The sequence below is a fragment of the Crassostrea angulata genome, chromosome 10, assembly GCF_025612915.1.
Source record: "Crassostrea angulata isolate pt1a10 chromosome 10, ASM2561291v2, whole genome shotgun sequence".
Classification (NCBI taxonomy): Eukaryota; Metazoa; Mollusca; class Bivalvia; order Ostreida; family Ostreidae; genus Magallana; species Magallana angulata.
Window position 1 is genome coordinate 37,848,142 of NC_069120.1, and position 10,238 is coordinate 37,858,379.

Consider the following 10,238-nt stretch of genomic DNA (forward strand, 5'->3'; position numbering starts at 1 on the left):
CTTATTTCTTAATTGATCTAAACTATAGCCACATTAGGAGCATGAACTCCATGGACTTCAAGAACTGACCTCTGAAGCATACTGTAGATTTTTAATTAAACGTGAGGAATTAATATCCGCGTATAATCGCGAGAAACACATCTCCCGCCCGAATTCTAAAATCTCGCTTTTATTATTTGGACATATGTAAACTACATGAAACTATGATAATAATTCAGCATTTGTAATTTTATGTTCTCGCGATTTGATTGGAAACGGTTGAATCGAAAAATTAGTACTCGCCTAAAATAAGGAATCAACAGTAGCCAAAATCCACCACCTTCTCAAAAAAATGTTAGCTATATAAACCAAGAAAAATAATCCCCTAAAAATCTGAACTTTATATATTTTACAATGATTGATAAACAAGTTCTAACAACTTATATTAATATTTCACATTGGCATGAATGTTAGTGCTAGGGGTTCATTGATGTGGGAAGAAGCCCGAGTGCCTATGCAGAGAAAACCCATGTGTCCTAGCGGGCCGACACGTACCTTACCCAATCACATACAACCAATTTTGATCTTCGGGATCGTACATGGGTTGCAGGGGTGAGAGTTTTGTCAACTGCGCTACTTGATATCTACCACCATGATAAAGTGACCATATTTCATGATACCAATGGACCCTGGAGGACATTCTTTGTATACCAATTTTCCTCCCCCTGACTCACAGAATCCAAGATCAGATGACCATATACTGTAATCTTACTTTCATTTCCAGATCTTCACAATGACGTTATCATTCTGAATATTTATCCAACTAAACCAATCCTTTGATGTTTCTCAAACATGTAACATTTCTCATAAGATCATCTTCACAGACTCAAACATGAAAAAATTGTGTCCTCAAACCAGTTTTCAACATGTAAATAGCAAAGATTAAGTCATCGCTAATTAAATTTCGTTGCAGAACCCTGTGATTTTCATGAACCTGGCATCCCATGGACCAATCTATCACCCAGGATTTATAAGTTGGTAGGTACATGAGGGGTTGATGTAACTCCCACCCAAAACCTTTCATGGTCCTAATGAACCTTTATTCTAAACCCCCACCTACCTGTCCGAGCATCTGCATGGGAGAGACCAGGATTTTGAGTTGGTAGGTACAGGAGGGGTCGGTGTACACCTGTAGCCGGATGTTACTGCTGTAGTCGATGTTTCCACTCTGTAACTTCACCTGTAGGTACCCCGTCTCACTCAGTCTGACCGGAAAAAAAAGACTTGTTAGTATTGTTATTGATATACATTATAACATTGAAACTGTCTGTTAAAATGATATGAATCACTTTGACTTTAATTCTTATTGAAAGCTCAGGAGAAACTATCGACAGAGAAAGGACTTATGATCCTCAGTTAGACAGATAACCTGAAAAATAAATTTTCTAACCAATTTTCAACCAATATGTGCAAGCATGTGATTTGCTAATCAATGCATGGTTCAATGTCTTGATCTTATAAATTTATTTCTTTTAAGAAGACATTAGTTTATAGTTGAACATCATAGAAGTTATCTTGAAGTTCGCTTACTTGTTAAAAGAAAATGCATCCTCATTGCTTTCAGGGACATGGAGCTTCATCATATAGCCATCATGTAAATCTGCAAATATAAAAATTTGTATTATTATCATACATTGTAAGTTTGTAACTAGTGTTTACCAAAGAGAAAAATCATTGAATAGAGACCTATTGGTGTCCACCTTGAAAGAGTGACAACTCTTGAAAGTACATTTAAATTTTGCCTTGTAAGAAATTTCACCTTTACAAAGAAATTCAAAATAAAGAGATTAAAAATCAGATCATTGTTCTTTGTTATTCACCATGTTCAGTTTAAAAATGTGCTCTTTAATCCAAGCTAATTCAGAAAAGTAATACATGTATTTGTATGCAGTATATTAACACTTTGGTAGTGTTTTAAAAAAAATATGATTACAGTGAATAAAAAAAATCTGACATCATAATAGACTACCGGTAATATTATCTTACAATAGCTTCATACAACAAGCATGACATGAATTAACACACCTGGAGTGGCTGCTGAGCATTTCTTTGGTTCGAGCTTCACAGTGAAGGCTTTAAATACTTGATCCATATTCAGCAGATGGAGGTCGTAGAAGAGGGTGTCATTGAAGAGGGTCAGGATGCCCGTCCCCTGGGTCACGCTCTCTGGGTAGGTCATGATCGTGTCAATGAATCCTGGCATGCGGTAACTCAGGTGTCTGTCGTCTCTACGGTAAATGTCCCCCATCACCTCTACCTGTCACAGGAAAAAAACACAGCAGTGTATGAAACATACATGTACGGATATACAGCAAGGTCATTTGTAAAACAACAGAGGTGCTGCAAGATAGAGCTACCCTCATGAGAGAAAAGGTAACTTATTTTTTTTTTAAAAATTCTGAGATAATGAAGAAAAAGAAGATATCTGAAGCTGATTGCAAACAGCTAATTATTCACTCTCAGCATGTGATCTCAAACCCAACAACTGTTACCCATTGTCTGTTCATTAAAACAATTCTTAAGTCCTTTCCAATCTTTTTGTATGTACATAATAAATGCAATATCTAAGACATGAGTCTCCATCTGTCATTTCTTTATTACAAAGTTTTCAGAATTCCTATATGATGTAAAATTTTTCATATTTTTTGGCCAAATTAGCAAGAGGAATTTAAAGATAGATTTATAGTTTTTATGTAAAAAGACAAAAAGCTTTTCACAATTCTTGACTTAAAGAGTGAAGTACATACAAAATGCTTGGTATTGAAATCAAATACTAGTAGGACTATATATTAACTAGTTTTAAAGACTTAATTAAAGTAACCATAAATTCGTTCTTCTGTGTGTCACAATATTTGCGAAAATAGGTAAAATGTTCAACTATTTTAATTCGCATCAGTCATTTTCAATTGAAAAGTTTCTGGTCACAAACAATACTGGATATAATATCTGTATATTGAATATTTTGCAATGTAAAAGTGATATGAAAAAAAATAAAATTAAATGATCGCAAAAATTAATGGATATACAGTAGCTATACCTTTTCCTTCGTTCTGGGCACCATGATAATGACGTGAGTCATTGACTTGTGTTTCTTCAAGTTGACATGCACAACCTATAGAATCAGAAAATGAAAGCTTATATTATACTGAATAAGTCTTACAACATGATGTACACAAAATTAATATAAAGTGTTACAATTAAAATCCATATTCTGGAGAAGGCAAAGTGTTATATAATTATATACATTTGTATTAACTAATATCATTAGATGTGCATGGAAATATCCTTTTTAAAACTATCCAATTGCTGAATAGCATATGGTACTGATTAACAATATCTATTGAGTGTCTTCTTGAAATAATTTACAGAATCTAAAATTACAGTCTAGTTTATTGTTTTTTATTTTCAAAAACATAAATGAAAACACATTACCTTTCTCCAAGAGTTGCTTGGTGGAATGGCTTCTCCATATTTTGACAAATTCTTGCATTTTTTACTGAAAAAAAAAGAAAGTTGTTAACATTTTGAAACAATGTTGATTTCTGATGAAGTATGGAAGTAGTCAAGTTAAATTTAAAGGATGCATGTGCAAGTTAAGAATTTAAAATTTGCTTTATAACATATACCATCTTCCATCTCCTGTTTCACTCTTGCAGACACAGATCCAATCCTTTGATTCCTAAAAAAACCCAACAAAAACTAAATCTGATCACTCTTTATATGTGTTATCTTTCTTTGCTCACAACAATTTACATTTAGACAGGAATCTTACATATCCAATTGCAAGAAAGTGTTTTTACATGAAAAATTAATCAAGCACTGGCATAGACCTGAGGAAAATACATGTAATTTGCCGTCTTTTTCTAATAAACTTACAATATCAGACACAGCAACAAATGTATCCTCTCTCTGTCTCTCGATGGGGATTGATATGTATGTTTGTTCATTCACCTGCAATTGAAAGCAAATGCATTTGGACTTAATTCCCTTAAATTATTATTTTTTTTCTATAAGATATAAAAAAGGCCTTTGATATTGACCAATAGGTCCCCAACATGAATATAGTTATAAATTTCATAAAGATTTAGTATTAAACTGTCTTCAAATTGTAATATACATTCATTTATATACCATATAAAAAATAATACTGACCAATATTTTCATTAACAACTCTTAACCTTTCGTTGAAAACAACAACCAAAACTAAAACTATAATAATAATTAATTTTCCAATTGATATTTTCCATTGTTTGTTATACATGTACTGAAAATTGTTGGGTACACTTTAGCATTTGTGTAACCTTATTGGTACACGATCTTTACTTGGTCCCTGGCGAACTCCCAGGTGAGTCCTTTCTCCATCACCCATGTGGCTGAGGGGTCTAATGTCAGTTCTTTTGTCCAGGACCTTGTATAGCTCCTGGAGCCAGAATGTGAGAGGAAATGATGACGGAAAACGTTCATTCTATAATTGGCATCTGTTGAAACCTGAAAAGAAGGAAAGGGAGGTGTTCAACCAGCAATTCTTGAGGTGACTTATATCAGAGGAAAAAAGCCAACATAAATCATGAGGCGACTCATTTCACAGAGACAAACCTCAGCTATTCATGAGGCATTTTATATCAGTTAAAAATCATAATCAATGACGAGACAAATATCAGGGAAAAAACACCCAGTAATTTATAAGGTGACTTATTTCGGGGAAGGGGGTGAGGTTGCTGACCTTACCCAAACACCAAGAACTCTGAGAAGCACTAACCTGATTGGTTGAGGTATCCACAATATCAAATATTGCTCGAACAGTGGCCATCACAACTTCTTTGCACCTATATAAGTAACAAAAGTTGCAGGAACTTATAAGTTACGATTGAAATAAAAATTGCATAAGAAATGAACAAAGCAGACAGAGAGAATAATGAGCTCATGAATAGCTGAAAAAAGACATACCACACGGCACAGAGATGATCTGTGGAGACCCAAGCCTTTGGCATTGAAATGGTCTAAAAGATGAATTAAAAACCTTTCAGGTAATACTATTCAACTGTAAGTTAATATACAAAAATTTATACATAGTACATGAAAATAATAGTCAAAATAATGGAGCCTTTTTGAAAACTTTTTCTAAATATGTGAATATCATACAATATACCCTGGTACATGTTCATGTGAATTAAATTTGATATACTGTAACTGTATTTATTTCTATTCATTTTTAATGTAAATATGATTGAATTGTGTTTATTCTTCAACTTTGGTATATACAATGGAAAAATCATTTTTTTTCCACAAAATAACTTACAGATGAACTGATGCTTCTAGCTGGATCAATGATCTAAAAAGATGAAGACCCAAAATAAAAATCGATGTTGCTAAAAATTGGCAGCATTATAATTAACACAATTTTTTTTGTAAAAATCATTTACACCCTGTTAATAAACTGACATCAATATGCTTGGTCCAAGTCTGACCTACCCCTTTGAGTGAGCTGAGAGAGTTCCGAACTTGGTAGTCCCTGTGTCCGCCACCAGTGGAAACCACAGTCACATGACTGAGATTGGTGGCTCCGAATTCTCTCCAGTAGTTGTTGACATTTCTATAAAAGCTGGCCATATATGAGTCAACAGATAGCACTGAAAGAGAGATCAAAACATTTTAGTGTGTTACAGTGAATTTAAAAAAAAAACCCCTTACCTACAGTCAGATTACTAGTGGGGATCTAACTGACTATCAATTTTTATACATGTACGAGTCTTTTTTAAACGTCCAATTTTAGGTGAGAATATTTTACTTGAGAAATAGTGTTCAAGTTGAAAATGTATCAAGATAGACAAAATCTACCTGAAACCTTAAGTAAGGTTGAAAAAAAGAGTCCTTCAACTTCGATTTTGCTAAAATAGTAGTCATTGACAAGTATCTTAATTGACTCAAATGAGATTAAGCTAGCTGACATCAAGGCTTACCTGGGATCTGATGAGGGGTAGACTGAGTGATTATGGTATTGACTTGAGTGTGGTCAAAATCTGGTAAAGTGAATAATGCTCTAGCAATCATTCCTCCCTACAACAAGTTTAAGGAGTCACTCTTTTACATCATCAAGTCAAGAACTTTTAAAATAATATAATTTTACGTACAATATATATGTACACAATTTTACAAATTAACATTGTCGCATAAAAATTATTCATGCATATACATAAAATGTGTTAAAACGTTCTAGCTGACAAAGAAATAAACCACATTTCATATCAGTAGGTTACTAAGAACCCTTGAAACTATACATTTCTTACCATGGAATGGCCCACTAGAATAACCGTTGAAGGCTTGTTCTCAGCGTTCTTGTATAATCTTAGGATTTTCTTAATGCATGTGTGCACAAATTCTGTTTAATAAATTTCCATTATCAGATTCATAGCAATTTATTACATGTATTTCAAAATTTCAAAAATCAATTTCATCACACACCGGATGTAATATTCATTTAAATAACTTCATAAATGTAAATTAAAAACAAAGCTCATTTTTCAACCACAAATCCCTAAACATTCTACAGTTAACCAAGTACCTGTTTCATCTTGTAGAACCCCACCATACAAAGCACTTAAATCCTGAAAATATAAGTAAGTTCACAATTTATGTTTATCTACATAAACACATCCAGTGTAATAGTGTCAATAAACAATAAATACTGATGAATGCTTCAAAATTTATTCTTGTCTTTGAGACGAATTTGCACCTTTTTTTCATGTACTTTACCTCATTGAAATCTACGGTAAAGTAGTTGAAGAAGAAATGTGTCCTTTTGTCCATGGCCCTTCTGAGGGAAACTGATCCCAAGGAACGCGCTGAAATAAATACAAAATAAAAAAATAATGATGAGTTTCTAAGGCATTCATTGCCACATTGTGTTCAATGCTGCAGTACTGACAAATTTTGCAAGTTTGGAAAGGGGAATAAATCTATTTTTCAATTTTCACAGCAAAAATTTAGTTTTTCCCCATTTTTAAATTTTGTGATAAAAAACACCTGCTGCATATATTTGAAAAGTTTTGGCTTGAGAAACTTTAGATAATCCTAAGTTAACATATTTTCATCAGTGCAGTTTCATTTGGAAATGGGAATTGTGCAACAATGTTACACTATGCATGCATGCAAAAATGTTAAAAAGAATTCATAACATCAGTCTAAATTAAGACTCAATTTCTAAGTCCTTTTTGACACACTTAGGGCCTTAATCACTTATGATTAAGTGCATATTGTTTACGAAAGACTATTAAAATTAATTAACAAAAGTTAATCTATGTGCACTGACTGATAATATTAAGGTGAAACCAATATTGATCAGTACCTTGTTTGTGGCTGCCAGAATTCCCAGGTATAAATAAAACTGGTATGCCTTGTAAATTCAACTTTCTGAAAATAAATTTCAGTTACATTACCCTTTTAATCTACTATAGATACACTGCCAATAACCAAAATATTTATTTGAACTTTTATTCACTGTAACATATCCAAAGTCTCTGTGACATTGGATTTCAAAATATCAAAGTTTAACTGAAACTAGTCTAATAATCAAATTTCTTATGGCACTTTTATATATACTTACTCCACTTGTCTTGCATAGGGTCTAAAAAAGAAAAGAAATCTATCTTAATTTCAATTTTACATTTATTTTAAAAAAATTCCAATAAAAAAACCCTGATATGTATAAAAGCAATCTGTCATTTTCTTATCCCTGTAAGAAGGTGATTCAACAAGGATTTACGGTATAGTATATAACTGGTCTCAAGTACCATCCATAATTTATATTTAACTACAGTGTATCCCTATCATCAATATCACTGATTTTCGTAGGTTTTAGTGTTGAGTTGAGCCACAAAATCAGTTATCAAAATAAAATATGTGACAACCTATTTCACTAACAGGAACATTGTTTACATCAAAAAGCATGCTGAGAACCAAATACCCCACCCCACGTAATTACATGATATCATGATTGATTTCATAATCAAAAGGTAGCATTTCCTGAACTTAATATTAACCGATGCAATAACTGTTCCTCTTTATTTATCACTGTACATATATACATGTAATATGAAAAATTACTTTCATTTGGAGTACAGTATAGTGGTATGATATATTTTGCATCGTTTTTCTAATTTCGTTAAAATTTTGATTTACTGGTTTAAAACTACAGTGTATATGTGACTTTTATGATGGATATGTGAATATAATAAACAGACAATCTACATGTATAAAATCTATAAAATCAGTATTCCTTACCCTTCTCCATATACATAAAGGCCATATCTTGGAAATTTTTCTTTAATGGCTTTGCTGAGAGGAATTTCCTACAAAAATAAAAACATTTTTAAGAAAAAAACAACATAATGCATAATATTGCAATCTGTCTTGTTTTTTTAACATGTTTAATACAAAAACTTCAAAGATTTCTTAATTTTTTTTACTAATTTAATTTGAACTTATTTTAACTAATTTACAATTGGAATTAGGCATAAGTTCTGCACCTTAGATCAACTTAGATCATCCTCTTCCTATATACAAATAAATGATACAAAATAATTATTCATTAATAATTATTTATATTTTATAATTAATCATTCTCCCTTGCTGACACAATACAATCATTAATACATTAGTGATTACATATTGAGGTCAATGAACTGATGAAATTGAAAAGGCAATTGAATTACATTTAACCAGAGACCGGTAAATGTAATCAGTAATTGTAATCAGCTGTAGTCAATTACATGTTGCTGAGTTACATGTGGCTCTTTGAAATCAACAGGATTAGTCTGGCTTTTGAATGAAGACTACGCAATCGGTGTATATTTTGTTTGAAACCAACGTCATTTTAACTTGTTTTGACGCAAAAAATATGTCGTTACATCCTACTGAAAGTCCAAGGTTTTGTTAAAATGGTTCGAACTTCATCCAGCATCTGACTACCTATGGCTCAGATTCAGCATTTAGACCTGTCAAGTGCATCAGTATCACAAGATGCACAAGCCACGCAAGTTTGGTGAAGATCAGACCAATAGTAACTAAGATGGTTATCAAACGGCACCTGCTCCAAAAACTTTAACCAGCTCTAAAAACCTTAACCTTGTCCAGCATCCAAAACAGTTTAGTGAAGACAGGACCCGTAGTTACTTAAATGTTGTCATCAAAGGGCACCTGCCCCAAAAACTTTATCCAAGCTGCTCCAAACACCAAAAACTTTAACCTGCTCAAAACACCTAAAACTCCTCCAGCATCTGAAATTCATGGTTCAAAATCAGAATCAGGTCTTTTAGGTTTATAAGTAGGCCCAGTTGCATCATCCATATGAGTTAGGTGGCGAAAGGACAGGTAATAACTTACAGGACCTGCTCCAAAATCTTTAACTAGGTCCGGATGCCGATGCCGTGGATATAGAATAAGCTTTCCCAGTTACAATATTGTCATTATTGATGCTTATTTTGTCTTTAAAGTATAAATGGTCTTATGGAGGTTTTTTTAGTGGGAGATATTGCCAAGGCTTTTTTTCAATTCCTGATCGAGGATCACGCAACCTTAAAAAAAGTTTTGAGCATCTTTTGTAACTGTCAGTGTGCAATATCAAAATATGGTCATATGTGTTTCAACATTAATTAGCACGGTTAGACAAGGTTACTTGTTCGAAGAATAACCAAGATGAAATCAGACTGACCATTTATCATGTTTTTTCAACAACACACTCTAATCATCCCAGTTTCTCACCTTTCATATTTTAAACATATGAAACTTGTTGTAATAGTTATTTAATTTCAATATAATATTAATGGCATGTTTGTACCCTATAAGTAACATGGGTAGCTAGTTTTCCCCTTAAATATTGAAACAATGCCACTAAAAATGGGCGTTTGCAAACCGGCTTCATTGCAATTCCAGAATTTACTCTGTTGGTATTTGCATTACGGAACTACCGATGAAAACATGACTCACCAAATATTCCGGCTGCTCAAACATGTACGTCATATGACATTTGTTTTGTTCATAATTTGTTATAACATCTAAAATGCCATATAATAAAACAGCAATGCAAACTCCCGAGAACAGAAGTTTCGTGAGCAGCGCCATTTTTAGAGTTAACTCGATCTAGTAATCATTCGCCTGATCGAAAATTTTCGATTATTTGGCTACATAATGTAAATATTTCA

The 10,238-nt window shown here is 32.8% G+C and overlaps 1 protein-coding gene across 1 annotated transcript in view; it reads right to left on the minus strand.

Annotated features, from left to right (window-relative positions):
* The window catches only part of LOC128165104 (GPI inositol-deacylase-like), a 30,161-nt gene extending 20,003 nt beyond the window's left edge, over nt 1–10,158 (minus strand). The window contains exons 1-20 of the mRNA XM_052829316.1: nt 10,024–10,158; nt 8,320–8,387; nt 7,643–7,663; nt 7,385–7,449; nt 6,793–6,881; nt 6,602–6,644; nt 6,327–6,418; nt 6,000–6,096; nt 5,512–5,669; nt 5,339–5,371; nt 4,987–5,039; nt 4,799–4,865; nt 4,363–4,527; nt 3,916–3,990; nt 3,666–3,718; nt 3,472–3,535; nt 3,077–3,151; nt 2,065–2,296; nt 1,570–1,639; nt 1,100–1,244 (exon numbers count right to left, since the gene is read on the minus strand). Of these exons, the coding sequence (XP_052685276.1) occupies nt 1,100–1,244; nt 1,570–1,639; nt 2,065–2,296; nt 3,077–3,151; nt 3,472–3,535; nt 3,666–3,718; nt 3,916–3,990; nt 4,363–4,527; nt 4,799–4,865; nt 4,987–5,039; nt 5,339–5,371; nt 5,512–5,669; nt 6,000–6,096; nt 6,327–6,418; nt 6,602–6,644; nt 6,793–6,881; nt 7,385–7,449; nt 7,643–7,663; nt 8,320–8,387; nt 10,024–10,158 (1,800 nt within the window). The remainder of the gene's footprint in view (nt 1–1,099; nt 1,245–1,569; nt 1,640–2,064; nt 2,297–3,076; nt 3,152–3,471; nt 3,536–3,665; nt 3,719–3,915; nt 3,991–4,362; nt 4,528–4,798; nt 4,866–4,986; nt 5,040–5,338; nt 5,372–5,511; nt 5,670–5,999; nt 6,097–6,326; nt 6,419–6,601; nt 6,645–6,792; nt 6,882–7,384; nt 7,450–7,642; nt 7,664–8,319; nt 8,388–10,023) is intronic.
* Nucleotides 10,159–10,238: the final 80 nt, after the last annotated feature.